The sequence below is a fragment of the Sipha flava genome, unplaced genomic scaffold (genome assembly GCF_003268045.1).
Source record: "Sipha flava isolate LNK unplaced genomic scaffold, YSA_version1 64_pilon_pilon, whole genome shotgun sequence".
NCBI classification, from domain to species: Eukaryota; Metazoa; Arthropoda; class Insecta; order Hemiptera; family Aphididae; genus Sipha; species Sipha flava.
Genome location: NW_020273604.1, coordinates 1,557,957 through 1,579,331, shown reverse-complemented (window position 1 = coordinate 1,579,331; position 21,375 = coordinate 1,557,957). Strand labels below are relative to the sequence as shown.

The window sequence follows — 21,375 nt, the reverse complement described above, 5'->3', positions numbered from 1 at the left end:
AATAAATACTGTTAAATGATACAAAGTAAAATGAAAAAATTCTGTTTCTACGTAGATATTATGTTTAAATGCGTGTACATCCACACGTCATTGTACTACAACTGCATTATAGATATTAGATTATAACCAATATTAGGTGTATTGTTTTGTATTTATATTTAACAGGTAGGTAATACACATATATTACCAAGTTATATTGAATAATATTTTACAAATACGACAATTATTCGAAATGTTAATGTTCAACCTTAATAATAATCATTAATTTGATATGGGTCATGGCATGTTTACGATTTTGCTGGCTTAAGGCAACATAAAATGTACTGCCCCTAGCTATAAAAAGTACTTGTCATAATAATATTATAAATCTTTGTAAGTATTATTTTGACAAGCATTTTGTATCTAACATTTTAACTGTTAGTGGTAGTTAGATAACAACTAATGATACATGTCTACTATCTATAGTCAATAACTGTCTACTGTTTATGTCACAGTATGCTGTTGATATTTGATTAAAAATTGTAATTCTTATATTTTTTCTATTTTGGGAACTGAAAAAGAGCAGTCTGCGTTGCAGTGAATTAATACTTAGTCGTCCAGCTTATAAATATATAGCAATATTTCTTTGTACTTACCCTATATCCGTAAAAAAATATTATACATGGATCCTAGTTAAATATTCGTCTTCTACATAGATCAAAATATACTCGTATATGGTATAAAACATCATGGATCATGATGTCTGTTATATATATATATATATATATATATATATATATATATATATATGTGTGATGCACGTGATGTAAAATTCATGTGCGAATTCCTTGGGTTAACGAAATGTGTAAGTTATATAAGATATAAGTATATGATACATTTTTGCTAGTGTGCCATCGATTTTTTTCATTTTGATTGAAAAAATGTTGAAGTCTTGTTTTTCATAGTGCCCCAGTGTTAACATAAAATTTGATAATGACTAAGTAGATTTTATTTTCTTTTTATATGGCATTTTTTGTGAGATATATACTTTTTAAATATTTACTGAATAACAAATACATAACTTTATACCCGTATTATACTAACTAATAGCTGAAATAAACAAATTTTATGAATTATACAAAACCATAAACTATGAAATAAAGATATGAATAAATTAGTATATAAATGACTGCGATAACGTGTAACTTTGAGAGTCTTGAAAATCGTGACAATGAAAAAGACAAAGCTCATTTCCATCTCTTGTTGTACTTCTAAGGCTACGTAGCCACTTTTGTGCCTCACTGTCGCCTTTGTGGAGCCCATTTTTTTTCTTCCTTAATATTTTACATCAAAACAATGTATTTGATGATTTGAATCTGCCTAAATTCACAGAGTGATGTATTTAATGTTTTTCATGCAATAGAAAATAAAATTTTCCCTGTTATGTATGGCTTTTACTTGATTAATTTTTAATTTATATAGTAATATTTCGTATATTCGTTGAACATACTATATCTGTTTTTCGATTAAAATTTGTAAACGCTTAAAATGTTCGTATTTTATAATCGTGTTAATTTGTACATATTTGATAGATGCAATCATGAATTTCGAAGTACGAACGTGAACGTAAGGGTCAGTGGCGTAGGTAGACTGGCTAGCGCCCCTGGCAAGCTTAGGAAAATACACTTCTCAATCAATTAAAATTTGATGTCACGAAATTTTTTTAATCTTTAATTTTACTACTATTTTTAAGTATATAATTTATACTTTTTACGATGTTAATTTTAAACTTCGAAAATTTGGAATTTTCGGTTTATGATTAGCAAATTCATCGATAATTTCTTCATATGAAATTTTTTATTTAAATGTCCTTGTGCTATTATCATAATTCCATCATTAAATTCACACGCAGTGTGTACAAACAGACCACATCTAGGTATTTCAAAGAGTACAATGTAAAAATTACGATTTGATTGTAGGATAAAAATGCGATTTTTGCACAACTTGACGACGCTTTGCAATTCGCGCCCCTGTCGTAGGCACAGTCCGCCATACCCTTGCTACGCCACTGGTAAAGGTGGTGTGAAACATTGAACGTCTCTATTCTCGGATTCTGCTAACCTATACAGAGTTGGCGATACGTTTACGTCAAGTAACGAAAGGATATTCTTCTTTCATATAGTATTCAATTATTTTGTAGGAACTGCGGACAATTTGTACTTGGATGTTAAATTAGTCAATAGTTTCGCGACATATAGCACCCAGATATTACGTGTAAAATATTTTCACGATAAATGTAATCGATTCGGGGTGTGTGGAATAAATGCGCCGAGGATAGTCGTCGTTTTCATGTTTTCCGTGCACCGCGACCGGGTGTTGATTTCGCGTTGCCCTCGGCACGCGCCCGAAAATAAACCATTGGAAACGATCAACTTTTCTGGACGCGCAAAATAGATGGCGCCATTATACGGGATCGCGACGGGCGTTGATAGCGCCACCGTTGATAACCGCTATCGACGGTACCTCTTCGTAGTCGTGCCCCGGATCGGTTCCGCAGTCGTTTTCAGTATTCCCTGTACGTTTGCCGTGCTCTGACAGGTGTTGTGTACGGTCGTCCGCGTTTTGGCCGTCGCGTATTGTTCTTCGGATCGTTTCACGCCACTTTCTCTTTCCCGTTTTGCTTCGATTCCCCGCGATGTCGTCCCGCGGCCGCGATCAAATGGATGTTGTCCGACGTCGTCGCTAGGAGAACTGAAATCGCGCGTCGATGACAATCTGAAGCGGTCGCGTCCAACAGTTGTTGTTTGTCCGCATAGGTACAAATTGCGTGTTCGTAAACGTACGTATTTTTTTATTCGTTTGTTTTTTCAACATTTCGGTGCCCCGACCGTACGGCTGCAATATTTTTTTTACAAAACGCACGTCTTGATACGTCACTTGACGTCGCAGTAGTACGTCAACGCAGTGGCGTATATAAGGGGGGGGGTCCTAGTGGGCTACAGCCCCCCCCCCCCTCGAAACGTTTTAAAAAACTTAAAAATTATTCTAAACGTATGTTATATTTTAATGGTGCTCTATGCTTATTTAGAATTTGGGTCCAACGTCAAATCGTTTTGGTACATTCTGTAAATGAAATGTAGATAAGTACCTATTGTGTCTTGTTAGTAATTCTTAGATAGTAGTGGTAATTTAACTTTGTCAATAGTAGTCTCTCCCGAAAATATTTTCTGTATACGCCACTGCGTCAACAGTTGTACATTATGGCACTATCAATCAGAACGGATCGAACGCGTGCCCCGCGGGGTTCGACAGTATTTTCCCACAGCCGGTCGACTCATTCGGCGGAAAAAACCGTGAAAATCAATTCCTAAACTTGTTCTTAGATATATAATTTATGTACACGCGTACGTTTGTATCGCTGGTCGTATAGATTCTATTTAAGTATAAAATTAGATTTTTTATTTTATACACACTTCTACGGGTGTTAGGACTACAACACCAATGGACTCTTTACTGCAATCGTATTTCTAATTTGCAATCAACCTTCCAAAAACTTTGTATAAAGTATATATACGCGCATTTTTAGACATCAATTTAAATTCATCATTAATATTTCATGATGTCGATTTCGTTATTTTTCTTATTCGAGTTTTGAATTTTAAATCAAAGTTAAACCTATTGTTTTTTTCTTCAACCAAATTAATTTACATAACATCAATACTTAGGTTCTAGTTGTTTGTTATTAATAATTTTTAATTATGTGTGTCTCAAACACATAACTACTTACAGGTGACCTATTTATGTTATTATAATAAATGCGATTTTTTTTTTTTGTTATGTAGTTGTAGAGCCTACTGGATTAACTATTTTTTCAGGGTTGCTTTATAATTGTCTTTATTGATGTGTATGACAATTGTTTATTTTTTAGAGATTCGTATTTTCATTAATAATAAACAAATATCACTGAGTTATGTACAAAGTAAAATACTTCATTATAATTTATTTAGATGCATATAGCTAAGGGCTAATGTTTATTTCACTTTTTGATTTCAATTAAAACTGCTATGATATAGATCTTAGATTTTATTTTAGGGTTCTTAATCTACCAAATGAATAAATAAAAATAATTTTCAAGATAATAAAATAACCATGTATTGAAATTAGCTCTTTTATTATTTTTCAATTACAGTTACATATTATTGTTATTTTTCAAATTGAGAATTATTACTATAAAAATGTTGCTCATCAGTTTAACATCAATCTAAATTTATATGAAAGTTATTATACTTGTTATTTTATTTGTAAGAAAAGCTTAGAATATTATTCAAGTCTATATGTATTAAACACTATTAAAAATTACCAATGTAGAATTGTAATTTTTGTATTATTATTTAAATGGTTTATAAAATATGCTGTTCTAAATAATTAATAATATCATTAACTATAAATATTATTAATAAGTGTAAATAAGTATAAGATTTCAATTAAATTGTTTTAATTTAAAAGAACTGAAAGATGTATTGTATAGTAGCATTAACATAAAATTTACTAATAAAAACTATAAACAAAAAAAACCTTGATAAAGTTACAAGGCTAGTCTAGTTGACTAACCTAACCAAAATAATGATTTAAGTTGCTTACCTTGTTTTTGTTGTTTAAAGATTAAGACATTGTAAAAATATTTTCAGTTAATTTCATTTGTTTCGAAAAATTTAAAAAAAAAAAAAAAAAAAATGATATATATTGGCAATGCATTTTAATTCATTTTTGTGTTTGAAAAATTCTACTATAGGCAGTATAAAATAAAAATAATTGTATGTATTTTATAATTTAATAATAATTGAATATAACTTTATAGAATTGTAAGCAAGATGGCTGAAGCCCATTCAGCAGTTGCATTTTCATTTTCTATCACTCACGAAGGTTGGGATGTAAATTTTGATCGTGAAGTGCTTCATTTAGTTTGGGCATCTGGAATTCGTTCTTGGAAAAAACGTTTAGCTAGATTTAAAGTATATAATTTTAGTACTCGTTTTAGTATTTGTATATTACTTTAAAATTTATAATTTTTTAAAACACTTACATTTTAGAATAATGTACGGAATGGAATTTTCCCAGCACCATTACAAAGTCTTTGGGCTATGATGGGTATTGTACTTGCTCTTCGTTATGGAAATAATAGCTTTGTAAAATGTACTGATGTTATATTACAGTATTTACCGGGGTAAGTAAATTATCATTTTCAATTTATAATGTACTTAATTGAATATATTATAAATTATTTTTTTTATTTTTAGAACATCATTTATATGGCATCTAGTTTCTTGTTTTATTTTATCCTTGGTATTTTGGTTGATTTTAATTTACATTATAAGATATACATTTAAGCTCCTGTTGATGTACAAAGGTATTTATTTAAACCTATATTTTGTAATCTAATATAAAGATAATATATTATTAATGTATCTGTTACATACATAGGCTGGATGTATGAAAGCAGAGGAGGAAAAAAAGTGTCTTTGACTACTAAACTTTGGAGTATAGGCGTAAAATTACTTTCTTCTAAAAGTAAACCATTACTTTATAGTTATCAAGGTTCTTTACCAAAACTTCCTCTGCCTGCAGTTAAGGATACTATGAAAAGGGTAATATTATATGCATATTTTATTAAGTATGGTTTATTATTTTATATTTAATGTATTATTTTTTAATCTTTTATATTGTTATAGTATTTGAACAGTGTCCGTCCATTAATGAATGATACAGAATATGAAAGTATGGTAAAGTTAGCTAATGAATTTGAAAATGGTATTGCAGTTAAGCTTCAGCGATACTTATGGTTGAAATCATGGTATTTATTCATTAATTATTAATTAAATTATTTTATTTTTTATTTATTATATATTTTATGTTATGTTTTTTTTACTTTTAATAATTATTCATTGTATGTATGATTTTTCAATGTATCTTATCAGTCTAATTTTTATGTTGTTATATAATTGTTTTTTTATATTTTAAATAGATAATTTTAATAACCTAATGATTAAATTATGTAAAGAAAAAAGATTAAATTAAAATTATTTCTCAATTAATTAGGTTTGATTAGTTGTTATTCATTTTATATAGTTAATTGTTATATTTAGATATATTGTTTTATTAAAATGATTATTTTAATGTTAAAACAATGATACATTTTAATACTTATAGAAAAAGATAATAAAAAAAATTGTTTGATATGTATATAAATAAGACAATTTAAATCCATTTTAATATTTTATAATTAATAATATCAATAATTTTATTATTAATTATTTTACAATTACTCATGAATATAATATAATTTTCTCAGGTATTTTAATTTTAGTGTATAAATATTTTACAGGATATACAATACATTTTATTTTTAAAATTAGACAGCTAGAAAATTTTACATTCATTATATAATATATATATTTATATATATATATATATAAAATAGTACTTTGATTGATTCCTAGTTACACTTTTTTTCTATTTTATATTAATATATATTTTCAAATTTAAATTATTTAAGTAAAAATAATTATAAATATTTTATAAATGAGTTTAAATGCATTTCTTGTCAATTTTAATAATAGGTGGTCGAGTAATTATGTATCGGATTGGTGGGAAGAATATGTCTATTTAAGAAGTAGAACACCTTTAATAGTTAATTCAAATTTTTATGGCACTGATGCTATAATGTTACATTCAACATCTATTCAATCTGCCCGTGCTGCAATGATAATTTGGCAGTGTTTGCAATATAGAAGGCTTATTGAACGTCAAGAGCTTGAACCAGTATTAAAACAATTTTCTTTTTATAATGTATTACAATATATTGGGCAATGTATTCATTTTTATATAATTTTAGATACGAGTTCAAGGAATGGTTCCTTTATGTTCATGGCAATATGAAAGGATATTTAATACTACACGTGTTCCTGGGGCTGTAAGTGATAAAATAGTTCATTATAACGATAGTAGACACATTGTTGTGTATCATGCTGGAAGATATTTCAAAGTCATTATCTATAGTCAAAATCGTATACTTCATCCTTGTGAAATTGAAGTGTAAATATTATTTTTATAAGGTAATTCATTTTGTTAGTATTTTAAAAAAATGTTATTTTATTATTTAGACAAATACAATCAATTCTCAAGAATACAGATAAACCATATGTTGGAGAAGAAAAAGTAGCTGCTTTGACAGCTGCTGATCGAACACACTGGGCAAATACACGTACTAAATTCTTTTTTAAGGGCATAAATCGACAAAGTTTAGATGCTATTGAAAAAGCCGCCTTTGTAGTTGTATTAGATGAGGTTCCATATGAATATGATCCTGTAAGTTATTTAATGAAATACTATTGGGATACTGCTGATTTCATTACCCAATAATTTTAAATTGATTAATTTGTTTTCACTGTACTTTTAGGAAAACTCAAAGAAATTGGATGAGTTTGGAAGAATATTAATGACTGGTAAAGGATATGACCGATGGTTTGATAAATCATTTACTCTCTGTATTGGCTCGAATGGAAGAGTAAAAACTTTTATTAACTGTAATTTTAACTGACAAATAATTTGAAACTAATACTTTTTTTTTTATAGGTTGGTTTTAATGCTGAGCATTCCTGGTGAGTGTTTTTTTAGTTGAATATGTTAACAATTTCACAATTAAAACGTGTGTGTGTGTGTGTTGTATTTCACAGACTTAAATAAATAGTCTTAAATACACATTTAATGTATAATTTTGATTTCAAATATTGTTTTGAATTTGCATTGAATGAGCATTGTTACAGGGCTGATGCCGCTGTTATGTCTCATCTTTGGGAGTTCATAATTTTTAATGAAGCCGCATATTCTGGGTAATTTAATGGTTACTGTCTTATAATTTGGTTATAATAAATCATTAAATGTATTTGTATATTTCTAATTTTGCTCGCTGGGAATATTTGTATAATGTTTTAAGGTCATGGTACTTCTTTTGAGCAACAACAGTTATTCATATTTAGTCTGGGTAAATTTAGAAATGCATGTCATAATTATTCATACTTACCATTATATATTTTTAATAAATTACAAATTCAAAACATTATCATTGAATTATCATTTAACCTTTGTATTAATAATTTCATTGATGTACTAAAATATTTTAATAAACATAAATAATATGAGGCATCATAAAATATAAAGCAGCTTTTAAATAATTTATTATTTAGTTATTGTTTTTATTGATGACAGGGCAGATGCACCGGTTATGGGTCATTTATGGGAACATTTTCTTTGCGGCGATCTAGTATTAGGGTAATAATCTAAATAATTAACTAACCCACTGTAATTATTTTTATGCATACTATTTATTTTTAAGGAATCCATCCATTTACCATCATTCGTCTGTATTTGAGGTATCAAAAAGTTGTTTCTCTAGGCTACAATGCTACATATTGATTGAATTGATTGCCTGAGAATTTATAATGTCATGTTTGTAGAATTGGGTTATTTTCGTTTCTACGATTGTAGTGGTTTTTGAACTTGTTGAAGGTTATGTAATTTTGTAATCACATATTTTGTTTATTAACATATACATTAAGTTAAAATTGAGACATATCAAGAGTAATTCAATTGTTTGAATTATTAATTTTATGTTTAAGAATTTAAGTAATTTTTGTAAGTTTAAATAACTTAATGTTAGCAACAGATATATTTGTAGTATTAGTGAGTCAATCTAACCCCACTATCTTTTTCCAATAATTTGTGAACAACTAAACTTGAATTTTTTACTGAATGGAAAATGTTTGAAATGTTAAGGGTCATAAAATGTAAAACTATAGACTAGCAACCAAATAGATGAGCTTTAGATTAATAACAACTATTTTGATAACAATATTTAACTGCGATATTATAAATTATTATTTGTATGAATTTGCTTGTAATTTAAAACTTGACAAGACACAGGTTTTAATTGTAAGACTTTGTCATGTTTTTTAATACACGTTTGAGAACAATGATGATTCATTTAATTTGAAAAATAAAAGATGAATTATAAATAAGTCACTTATTACAAATATCTGAAACAATAATTGTATCTGTTAGTTAATTATATTATTTTTCCTAGCCATAAAAAATAAATTTTAAGCCCTAAGAGTAATTATAAATGGTTATAGGTTAAAATTTAATACAAGTTCCTAGCAATTGAAATTTTTAATGGCGCCCTAAAAATGGTCAGATATTGAATAAATTAACTTTTTTAGGTACTTACTCCAATATTACATCTAGTAAGATATTAAATTAAATGTTCAGAGCACGGATTTCCAACTACAAAATATATACATGTTGAGAAAATTAAAATTGTTCAACTTATTATATACTTCGATATATTTACTTACATTTCACTCATTATGTTTGAATAGTAATTCATGATGGATGGGTTCCTTAGCAATTTACCTTAATATTCTATTCATAAATTGGCAGCAGTAGCGCCGAACAAAATGTTGAATGGTCTGGTCAGTAGCCACCCAATTTCCAACTTACAACCCACTCCCACCTAAGGACATACTTTGAGGGGTTGGGAGTTCACCCCTCCCAAAAATGTTTAACCTTTTTTAGTATTTATTATAGCATTTAGGTACTTAAATATCTTAAATAGTAATTAGTTAATGGGCAGTATTATAATGTATAAGTTACTTGGATCAATTCACATATTACTTGTATAATAATCTATCATGACACCGCTCGCCATCCTAAAAATATATTCTGGTCATGACCAGACTTGAATTCCAAGTTCGGCGCCACTGAGTGGTATATGGTTTTCATAAATTCATATATCATGTAATATATTTTAACAACATTTAATATCAAATGTATTCACTTACTCAATCATTTTATATAATTTTAAGAAATTTATTATTAATAAATGTTAGATATTCATTATGTGATAAAATCATGTAATATTTATGATTTTTTTTTTGAAAATGAAGATATCAAGAAAATGGACACGTAAAAGGTGTACCTGAAATTGAACCACCAAAACCAATTAGACTTCAATGGAATTTAGAACCAGTATTAGAAGCTATTGAAAAATCATATGAAGTAACCTTTATTGACAATTTATTTCAGTTGCTTGAATTTATTTACATTGTGTTATTGTTATTTTAGGTTTCCTTAGAATTATTAAATGATGTTGATCTTCGTATTTTGGTATTCAATACCTATGGCAAAGGATTTATGAAAACAGCTAGAGTCAGTCCTGATGCATTTATTCAAATGGCACTTCAACTGGCATATTATAGAGTAATTAATAAGTATTTTTGAATAATAAAATAATAATATACTGTAAAATGAAAAAGTTAGAATAGAAGTTTTTTAAATACTAATTTGAATGTAATTCTATAGGATGCTGGTAAATTTAGTTTGACATATGAAGCTTCAATGACCAGACTATTTAGAGAGGGTAGGACTGAGACTGTTAGACCTTGTACTCTACAATCATCAGCTTGGGTGAAATCGATGTTGGATCCAAATATCAGTGTTAGTTAATTTATTTATTTATTTCCTAAATAAAAAAAAAAAAAAAAATTTAAATGTTTAATCTGTGAATAGTTAAATGAACGTATTACTCTATTGAGAGAAGCTTGTGCAACTCACCAGAGAGGTTATCAAGATGCCATGTGTGGAAAAGGAATTGACAGGCATTTGTTTTGTTTGTATGTAGTTTCAAAGTATTTAGAAGTGGAATCGCCATTCTTAAATGTAAGTATGAACAATAAGTGTATATTTAGTAAAATAATAAAATTTGTGTATACTAATTATCTATTAATAATTATGTGCCACAAAATTAAACTTGTTGAGTATAATAAATTGTGAAAGGTTACTAATCATTTAATAAATATACTAAGTTAATTATTTTACTTACAGCAAGTATTGAGTGAACCATGGAGATTATCAACATCACAAACACCACATGGACAGACTACTCAGTTTGATTTAAAGAAATTTCCTAATTGCATTTCAGCTGGTGGTGGATTTGGCCCTGTAGCCAATGATGGATATGGTGTTAGTTATATTATAGCTGGAGAAAATCTGATTTTCTTCCATATATCGAGCAAAAAGAGTTCTCCTCATACTGTATGTACATTTAATTTTGAATACTAGTTCTATTATTAATTACTCTGTGGTATCTTATAGGATTCAAATAGATTTGCAGTTCGTATTACAGAGGCTTTAAATGATATGAAAACTCTGTATGAAGATTGGGAAAAAAGTACAAAAAAGTTAAGCTCATAATATGAATGCATAGTATGTAATATATTTTGTTTTGAAATCTATTATATTGATCGAAAACAATGTTTTAATGATTATTGTTAAATATTAATGGTATTTAGTGAAAATGTGTTAGCTCTAATTTGTTATTAACCAACTTAAACTATAATTTGTATGTATTATTATCAGTAAAGATAAGTATTTTATTTTTAATAACTATTTTTTAAACATATTTTTATTGATACATGAAAAATTACTAAAATCAATTCAATACATATTTATTCAGTATATTAAAAACCGGTTGTGAATTGTTTGATTTACATCCGGGTTCTAATTTCTAAATGTACCTAGTGGCAACCACAGGTTTCCATTAATGATATTACCACACATTAGATAAAATAATATATTATATAATTTGTACTATAATGTATATATTTAGGCCTATATTATCACCGTCTACCCATCCACCCCAAGATTACCAGTACAATAAATTAAATTTCATTAACTATGTGAACGTCATTGGGCTATATTTATAAATATGGAAATTCTAAACTAAAAAGATTCTCATTTTATTTTATAGTCAAATACCTAATGGTTTTATCACAGAAATGATATTTTGTGATTTTATCAAATTTTTTATGACAGCACCACACTCCTAACGTTTCAAGTGGTAATATCTCAAGGTAGAATGTGTATAGTTGTGGTAGGTGTATAGTTCTAAGATTATACATATATTGTGACATTATGAATTTTTCTTTTTTGTAAATAAATAGTATATTTATTAACTAAAAAAACATGTTATTTAACTATATGTTTATAAAAAAAATTACAAGATTATGTCATATGAAAGAAAACTTATGTTGTTTTTTATTGATACATTACACTGAATACTATAGATTTAATAATACTAGTTTTTTTTATGATAATACATAAAAAACATTTAATTTGTCAATCAGTGACACAATTTCAATGAAAAAACTGGGGAGTATATATGCATATATGTTATAAAAATATAAAACCAAAGAGAACTATTTAAATTTAGAAATATTTGAATTTTTACTAAATATTTCACGTATTATTACCCGCTTGCATACACAAATGTTTCAATTCATGATAATTTTTAGATTCTGAGTAAAGCGAAGAATCTCATGGTTTACAATTTTATTATTTTATTTTTTCTATAAATATTTTCTTATGAAAATACTGATTCAAAAGTTTCATTTATCAGTTAATAGATTTAAAATCAGTTTAGGGTTATGCTTTAGAGGTTATTTTTCTAAAATCTCAATAATTTTTTCAGGCGTGAGAAAAAACTGCCGAAAATCGAGTAAAAAAGATAAAAATTCTCTGTAAACGAGACTTTCACTTTTCAAATGTTAGTTATTTAGTCGTAACTCCAATAGTAATGTGGCTATGAACTTATAACATTTACTTTTTATTAAAAATATTATTTTTTTTCATATTTGAAAACATTTTCAAAAATAGTTTAGCACTTTTGGTTTTAATATAGAACTTTGAAAAACATCTATTTTTTGAAAGTTTTTATGTAATATTACATTTTTATTTTTGGATATAATGACATGAAAATTTAATAACATCTCACTCATATATTTATCTAACGATACTGAAACATTTTCAAAAGTCGTTATTCAAGATTTTATTTTATTAGAGTTTAAGTAAATTATTATAAGATTTGTACAGAATTGACTGTTATACATACATTTCCAACATTAATTGTTTAAAAAATTGGTTCATCCAATCATAATTATATTGGATACATAGAGAACAGCATGTTTTGAATATTTAATGAAAAAAAATTCTCTTTCGTCAAACAAGAACATTTTAAATAGTTTGATAAAAAAATGGACCTACCGATAATTAGTTTAAAAATGGTAAAATATATGAACGATATATATTTATGCTGATGTTTTGCTCAGAATCGTTTTACAAAAGAAATGAGTTATCATTTTATTTTATAGATTTAATACATTTGAAAACTTTTCAAATTTTACACTAATTTAGATAACGCAAAAAAGAACTACACAAAAGACCATTCTAAGTGGATCCGGAATTATATAAAAAAAAAAAACCAAAAATATTAAGGATTCACCTGATATAAATATTACCAAAAATTTTACTTGTAAATTTTGAGCCTGAATTAAAGAAAAAATTTGAGTCGCCCCCTCCTCCCTAGAAGTAAGTCTAAATACGCCCCTGCTCATTTCGCTATTGTATCAAATCCAAGGACCAAAGTCACGAAAGACGAACTTTCATCCCCATTATTTAAATAATAATTTAATTAAAAATTAAACGATAAGAACTCCGTTTCTCTATACATGACTGTTTGAAAGTAAATTAATATAAAAAAATTTGGGGCGTTAAGCACACTCAATTTCACTGAATTGCGCCTAGGTTGTCAATACGTATACTTTGATGACTTAGCGGAAAGTCTTGTATTTATGTTAAACAATGTGTCCACCAATAGTCTCGTATTGGTTAACGTAGTCCGAAACGCCGAAGAAATTAAAGCGTCTGTACGCGCGTGACGTGACCAATTTGGATTTGTACCAGGTTCTGCCCACCCACGGACAGTCTATTTACAGTGCGACGATCAATTACGGTTTCACGTCATCATTAATAATCATAGAATAGTTTATAATTATATCCGTGCAGAGACCACCGCTCGTCCCGAACATTGCGCGACCCGTAGCAGATAATAGAAGAATACATTATTATTCCGCCTTATCTACGCGGTCGGAGATAAATAACTGCTGTGGCCGTTTACACGATAACAACAGAAAAGATAACGCGAGAATTGCGCATGAAAAGCTTTTCAAATGTGCCATCGTAATTCACGATGTGCAATACGCGTACCGAGTGACATAGGTAGGTACCTGCTGTTCCACGATTAATAACGCGTAACAGTGTATTATTATTTTGTAAAAACCTGTCTAATTTCAATTATTGGTTTGATTTATGTACTCGCAGAACATCTGTAGGTACCCAGAGCGGCTGTTACGGATACCCTATTGTTTCGTTCCGTTTTCGGTTTAATACAGTCGTTGTAGAAATTATGCGATTCAACCACAAGGAAATGGTCCATGTCAGCCATTCAAATCCGGTTTTCGAAGGACGAATGTCTTACGCAAAGCTATCCAACGGACATCCTTCTAAAGGTAAATGCGAGTTTTGTCGAATAACGCATATGGTTTACGGACTAACACGATCACTGCGTCCAGAGGTGTGCTAGACATACCGTTTTCACTTTGCGATCTGAACACTTTGTTATCGGTTTTCTAGCACACTGATTTTTATTTCAACTGTAAAACAAATTAGGTTGGATTAGGAATACATTTTTGATCATTTTTTGAACGATTACATGTTTTCCATATTCATATCCGCAGCAAAAGATCTGATTTTGTAATTTGATTAAATAAATAATATGGTACATGGATTGGTATCCAATTTTGATTATATGTGTTTGTTATTATATTCCAAGAAAAATATTTTTATTTATTTACTCAAATGTCTGATTAAGATTGATACCTTTATTTACATGAAATAGTGTTTTAAATATTATCTGTTTGAAAACATAAAAAATATGCATTAAACTGTTTTTTCTAATTTTTTCATATTTTATTTTTATGAATCTGACTTTTAAATTTGATAATATTATTGATTTACAATAATTGTTACAAAATTATTGATAATAAATCCTAAATGATTCATGTAATATGATTCAAAAGTAATGATTTAAATGAATCATAATTGATACTAACTCGTATCAACTAATTATTTCTTATGGTTTGTCCTTCTAGAGAGGTGCTTATAATTTATTATATACTTATAAATTAAATGTAAATAATAGTAAGTTTCTATTAAATTTTATTTAGTGCCAATATCTTTGAAGATTATGGTATAAATAACATAAATACATAGTATAAAAATGTATGTCCATTTATGCTAAAGTACTAAGAAAATATTGAAATATTGAGTATCGATAATACTACTTACTAGTATTTCCAAAATGACGATAAATTTTAATTGGTATTATATACTATTTGTGATTTTTAAAATTTGTGTTGCTTTAAAAATGTATTCATCAAGTTTTGGTAATAATTTTGTGCTACCTATATAAATTATATATTAGTACTTTAGATTTTTGTAATTTTTCTTTTAAAATATTTAATTACATTCACACTTATTTTATACGCTCAGTAATACTTTTTGTCTTTTTATAATATTATATTTCATTATTTGGTTTTCTCTTACCATTATGAATCTTTAATCATACTCATAATATAAGCCATAGGCGGCTTGTAAGCACTTACTACTGGGGTGGTGCCCCGGTAAGATTTAAATGTTCGAACCGTCTCTAAAGCTATAAGCTTTAGTAAATAGATAAATTGTAATTAATATTTTAAAATAGTATGAAAAATTATTGTTATTGGCGAGTATAAATTATTAAAATGTCTGTTTTACTACTGTTTAGTGTCTACTACTCACTTTATTTTGTACCATATTGTGCAAAGTTAACGTCACTAATGTTATTATGATTATTATGATTTATTGATTTGTTATGTTAAGTGTTTTTTTTTTTGTGTTATTCAAATATTACCAATTTGTAGTAAATTAAAACCATATATTAATATAAGCTGTACCTTTTCTACAATATTTCAAATACTAGGCTTCAAATGAGTTTTGATTCACTTATTACATACATAATTTAGTGTTTCTCAAACTCTGGGCAGTGATCAATTTGACAATATTTGGTTGCTTTTATTTATTTATTTAAAAAAAAAAAAATATAAAATGCATTCAGTAGGATCCATTAATTATATTAATTATTCATTAGTTTTATAATTTTATATTTTTTAATTGTACTTATGCAATTGTTTAACATTTAAGCTGTTATAATTTAATACTTTTTATGTATGTATGATGGGAGTAATGGCCTTTATTATACCTAATTACATTATAGAAGCTTAACCTCATAATAATTATAATAGGTTTTAGAAGTATAACTATTAGAAATTTAATAGTAAATATAAGATTTAGACTACGGTATAAATACTATTAAATTTCACAAACAATGAAAGTAATTCATTACTTATAATTTTTATATTATATTATATTGCATATTTAAATTTATTTATTATGTTATAGTTTTAATATATGTGAGAAAAGTATACATATATCATATTGTAAATATATGAAATCATTATTACAGTATTATGTGATAGCTAATAAAACCATTTTAACTATTAAATTTATTCTAGTTGGTGTACAATTTTTTTTTTCATATTTAACTAATGTTTTTATAATTAATTATAGGTTTCAAAGAAAGATGGTTTCGACTTAAGTACAACCTTTTATTTTACTTTAAAATAAATGGCTTTGGGCAAGTTGATTTACATCAGGTAAAAAAATTGTATTTACTCATTTATTTTTATTGCTTTTGTAAAATATATTCTCAGTAATAATAGTTTTATAATACTAATAATAATAATAAAGTAAAATCGTAATTCAAATTTACATGTATGAATAATAAAAAAATAATTTTTATCTTTTTTTTTTAGCCAGCTGGTGTTTTTGTTTTGGAGAATTCTATTGTAAGGCTTGAGAGTAATATGCCAGGAACATTATTTTCGTTTTCTCTTTCATTTAAAGATGAACCCACTAAAAAGTATATTATATCAAGTCAATCTGAAGAACATGTTCATCAGTGGATTAAAAATATTCAATGTTCAACGTAAGTCTTTTGTTGGTTAATAAAATATTTTTCAAACAAATATTTCATTAATTGAACCCTTTTAAAGCATTAACTGAAGAATACTTACAATGCTTGTAACCAATTATTTAGGTAGTATTTTATATTTATAAAAAATATAAACATGTACAGGTACATATTTAATATTATACTTTTTTATACACAGTATTATTGCTAATTAACTTATTTATATAATACATTGAAAATTTATTTTTTAGCAAAGGGTATTTTCAAGCTTTTTATTCATATTTATTTATTTGTTATGTAAATTAAGTATATATACATATTCAATTTAATTTAATTTTAAACGTTATGTTTTGTCTATAAAAAAAAATAATTATTAAAATCAATTGTCAACAATAACTGTGTTCTTTTAAACAGCAATAATAAACCTACAAGCATTATATTTTTAAAATTATTCTTTAATAGAAAAATATCAACTAATAAAAAATAATACACAAACCATTTTTGACTTAAAAAAAAAAAGGACTTGAGATGTATACAGTTACAATTCTACTAAACAATCATTCAGTATTTTGATTTAATTATATTAATCTAATTTAAATCGTACTTAACATTTTTCAAATTAAAACTTATGATTTTGAATTGAGCAATAAAATTTTTTAAAGTTGATATGTTAATATTGTTATTTTTTACTTTTGATTAAGCTATTTCAAATCTTAAATATGTGTATGAAATATTTTTAATGAATATAAATTTTAGTTTCATATATTATCATAATTTTTAAAAGTATTAGAATTCAAAAATGTTATTTATAATTATTCCTTTTAATTTTAAACTAACAAATATTTTTTTATTATTTCCATGGATTATTAATATTATTTATAAATAGTGGCATTACTGTGATGCCTGTGATACAGTTTAGTAATTCAATTAAAACAATATTTTGCCTATATATTAAATTATTAAAAAAAAAAAAAAAAAATTAAAGTATAATATGCTACATTTTGATGATATTATATTAATAAAAATAAAATTATTTTCTATTTGGTTTCAAACTGTTCATTAAAAAAAAAAAAAAAAAAAAAAATAAACAACAACATTAACTATGTACTTGAACTATAGGTAATTTAGTTGACAATTTTATTCTGTACTTAGACCGTTTTTTCCAGGTATGAATACATGAGATCTCAAATGTCATCTATACAAAATAAAATCTTGAAGCTAAGTGGAAGAGTATGTATTATATATTAATAATTAATTTTAATTTTTTGTAACGTTTATAGGTATTATTTTTATCTTAGTTTTCATGTGATTAAATATGGTGATTTGTCATTACAATATGCAATACATGTTCTTGATTCAATAATATTATGTCACAATTATTCAGGATTGGTCAAATCAAGAATTTTAAACTTAAACTAATTAAATATATGTTATAAATTTAAAAAAACTCATTATGTTGGTGCAGTTCTGTATAAATATTTCTCAATATTCCTGATCAGGGATTATTCTAAGGATTTTTATCAACTACGCATTTTGTTTAAATAAGCCTATCAAAATAGAACTATGATCTCAAAACATACCGTCAAATTATAGTTAAAAATGATAAAATGTGTAGCTTCTATGTTAAGTAATTTAAAATGTAATGTATTTAAAAGATATAAAACAATTTACATTCGTGTTCAAAGTATTTTTTTTAATATTTTTTAATAAATTTTCTTTTTACTTTGTTTATAAATCATAATGTAATGTATAAAATAACACTAAACAACATTGAATTAAAAATCAAATACGCAAAAGTTTATTATCAAGTGTGCATCAACCTTTTCCAAATACGCAAAATAAGCCCAACTGCGCTTTAGAATAAGCCCTGTTCCTGATACGTAAAAATAAATATTATTTGTTTTAGTATTAGATTTGGTTAGGTATCTATTTTGAATATGAATGTAAATTAAATTTATTTTGTGGCAATTGTAATTATAATGATAGTCTTAATTAATGTATGTACTAAAAGAATTAAAGCTACGGAATATAACACAAACATGATATTTTGGGTGTAAAATAGGTTGAAATAATATTGTTTACAGTTGATCATGGTTATAATTATTTTCATGCGAGTGATCCGGCCTTGATCTGCTTTGGTACTGTTGAATGTAGTTCGAAAACTGTATGTTTCTAAATCATTGAAAGACTAGTTAATGAACATATTTAAAAATTTGCTTTTAAAAGATTTCTTAGTTAACAATAATCTGTTATTATCGCTTATTTTTAAACAAAAGTTTTGTTGGTGATGAATAAAATTAATAAATTAATAAAATTAAATAGCAGACTAAATGTTGTTAGCGGTTAATGTTAATATATTTAATTATAGTAAAGGCCGTGGCACTGTGTGGCCCAGATTGGTCACACCGTACCACAGGCCTTCCCCCCCCCCCTTTTTGCTCCGGCGTGCGGGTCGGCATTTTCACTTTCTCCGAATCAGTCGAGTGATCAGACGTATTTGTGACCGTTCCACAGCAACCGACGCTGATCAACTTATTATTCTTTTTACCTTATATATATATATATATATATAGCTATATTCTGTTTAATATACACCTATATTCCTGACCGAGCGTTTATTTAATTTAAATGCTAACAATGTTATAATGTTTGTAGTTACTGTCTATCAATCTACCAACTATTATAGGTTGTCGTATTAATACCGTTGTTAAGTATTTATTACCAATTCATCATGTTGCATTTACTACGTGACCTACCTATCCCAGGATTTAGGGAATCAGATGCTACTGCGTTCCAATTGTAATTTATGCGTCATTAATTTATCGACTTGGTTAAAAGTTGGTCTCTATAATTGTTACTTGTAACTCCTATGTATTACAATAATATTACAGACGTGTTGTTAACTCTAAATTTGATTTAGATTTTCGTTTTTTTAACAGACGAAGAACTCAATCACATAATTTGTTGTTTTTTTTTCTAATGATAAATTTGTAACCGTAGAAAAATTCCACGAGTCCGTCGATGTATAGCACAAAATTAAATAAAAAATGCATTTCACAATTGTTCTTTTGTACTTATTTAGTTATTGTTATTGCGGTGAAAAACTAACATATTTCTTTGGGCGCAGGACCCGTTGTTAATGTACCCGGAAGAAGGGAAAAAGATTGGTCGGACGAAAAATGTAGTCGAAGAAAACGACAGTGATTTTTATTACAAGAGAGCGCCATCGCCGCCTCATCCACCTCCCAGACACAAGCAGGATCCAGGAAATATGAGTCATATGAATTTAATCGAATTGTAAGGTATGCTTGCACCGTGTGTATGTTTGTTCTGTTGAGAAGGCTGAGCAGTGTTTTACATCACATAATAGACGCGCCTGCCAGCCAGTCGCGATTTCGTGATTCCCGTTTTAAATGCACTACAATATAGGACCACCGTAATCCTATGAATATATATTGTACATATATTTGGGGTTCGAAGTATACAACTGAAATGTATTCACTTCCGGAAAACATTTCTTCCGCGTATCCCTTAACAGATTCCTATTCGCATTTAATCCGTGTAACCCGTACGGTTTCAATCATTTTGTTGGCACAATGTCGTAAACGAAGCGATCATCAACAATTACGTAGTGCTAAATCTGTCGATCATATGCGATTTGCTCGTGTGTGTTCGTGTTCGCATGCAATACTTTTAATTTCACATGGCGATATTGTTATTGATTTTCCGATGTACTATTATTATTTTTATATTCATAAGTATTATCTAATATTATATATTTGTAAGCAGGGAGAAGCTATAATTTTTTTTGTAACAGTATATTCCTTTATATATATATATATGGAATATAACAAGTATAAGTATGCTCTTACTACGTTGCAATTTATTTATCAGATGCGACCAGACTGAAAACTCAGCAATTGTGTGTTTATATAATAAATATTTTTCTACAACTATTTTCATCGTATTTTTCTTTCAAAACCTTTAATACCTACATTATCTAAATCCTCGCTAAGGTTTATCGGGCAAGAGATATTGTATATACACGTATAATACAAACATATATATATTCGTACATTTACGGAGATACCCATTTATGTACGTGCATACCCCGACTTAAAAAAATAAATAAATATGTTTTCCCTTTACCTGAACCCTAAGGGGGGAGGGAGTGAAAAATATTTTTTCCCCCTACCGTTTTGTCTTTGAGGTAGGCACTGTTAATGATAGTTATCCGTTTGCGCGGAAAAACAAACCGGTGATGTGTACTACATCCGGAAAAATCTATTTCGGGAAGTCAATGGCACGCGATACCAACGCGGTAGATGACTGGCACCTGTGCCCGGAGATTAAAAAAAATAAATAAAAAAATTACA

The 21,375-nt window shown here is 27.2% G+C and overlaps 2 protein-coding genes across 5 annotated transcripts; both read left to right on the top strand.

Annotated features, from left to right (window-relative positions):
* The first annotated feature begins 2,515 nt into the window (after window positions 1-2,515).
* LOC112691546 (carnitine O-palmitoyltransferase 1, liver isoform) lies at window positions 2,516-11,327 on the top strand. 4 transcript variants are annotated; one of them, XM_025565828.1, is made up of 19 exons: window positions 2,516-2,818; window positions 4,838-4,991; window positions 5,070-5,203; window positions 5,277-5,386; window positions 5,461-5,624; window positions 5,709-5,830; window positions 6,597-6,798; window positions 6,872-7,071; window positions 7,140-7,344; window positions 7,436-7,543; window positions 7,612-7,637; window positions 7,803-7,868; window positions 8,245-8,307; window positions 9,981-10,092; window positions 10,159-10,293; window positions 10,396-10,530; window positions 10,603-10,752; window positions 10,918-11,127; window positions 11,188-11,327. In XM_025565828.1, the coding sequence occupies exons 2-19, from the start codon at window positions 4,851-4,853 to the stop codon at window positions 11,284-11,286; spliced, it is 2,382 nt and encodes a 793-aa protein (XP_025421613.1). In that variant the 5' UTR covers window positions 2,516-2,818; window positions 4,838-4,850; the 3' UTR covers window positions 11,287-11,327. The 4 variants fall into 4 exon arrangements, with proteins under 4 accessions (XP_025421613.1, XP_025421616.1, XP_025421615.1 ...); XM_025565829.1 differs by lacking the exon at window positions 2,516-2,818 and adding an exon at window positions 4,753-4,774 and having other exon boundaries at window positions 11,188-11,286; XM_025565831.1 differs by lacking the exon at window positions 7,803-7,868.
* Window positions 11,328-13,910: 2,583 nt separating this feature from the next.
* LOC112691593 (pleckstrin homology domain-containing family J member 1-like) lies at window positions 13,911-20,955 on the top strand. The gene is made up of 6 exons (XM_025565894.1): window positions 13,911-14,148; window positions 14,251-14,438; window positions 16,597-16,682; window positions 16,842-17,014; window positions 18,166-18,229; window positions 20,127-20,955. The coding sequence occupies exons 2-6, from the start codon at window positions 14,336-14,338 to the stop codon at window positions 20,298-20,300; spliced, it is 600 nt and encodes a 199-aa protein (XP_025421679.1). The 5' UTR covers window positions 13,911-14,148; window positions 14,251-14,335; the 3' UTR covers window positions 20,301-20,955.
* Window positions 20,956-21,375: the final 420 nt, after the last annotated feature.

What these genes read in the sequence shown, in the direction of transcription:
- LOC112691546 (XM_025565828.1), top strand. Translation starts at nt 4,851, where the DNA reads ATGGCTGAAGCCCATTCAGCAGTTGCATTTTCATTTTCTATCACTCAC. An exon ending in GTATTGGCTCGAATGGAAGA is followed by an intron (nt 7,544 to 7,611) that starts GTAAAAACTTTT and finishes TTTTTTTTATAG; the next exon opens with GTTGGTTTTAATGCTGAGCA. An exon ending in AATGAAGCCGCATATTCTGG is followed by an intron (nt 7,869 to 8,244) that starts GTAATTTAATGG and finishes TATTGATGACAG; the next exon opens with GGCAGATGCACCGGTTATGG.
- LOC112691593 (XM_025565894.1), top strand. Translation starts at nt 14,336, where the DNA reads ATGCGATTCAACCACAAGGAAATGGTCCATGTCAGCCATTCAAATCCG. An exon ending in AAAAATATTCAATGTTCAAC is followed by an intron (nt 17,015 to 18,165) that starts GTAAGTCTTTTG and finishes CGTTTTTTCCAG; the next exon opens with GTATGAATACATGAGATCTC. An exon ending in TCTTGAAGCTAAGTGGAAGA is followed by an intron (nt 18,230 to 20,126) that starts GTATGTATTATA and finishes CTTTGGGCGCAG; the next exon opens with GACCCGTTGTTAATGTACCC.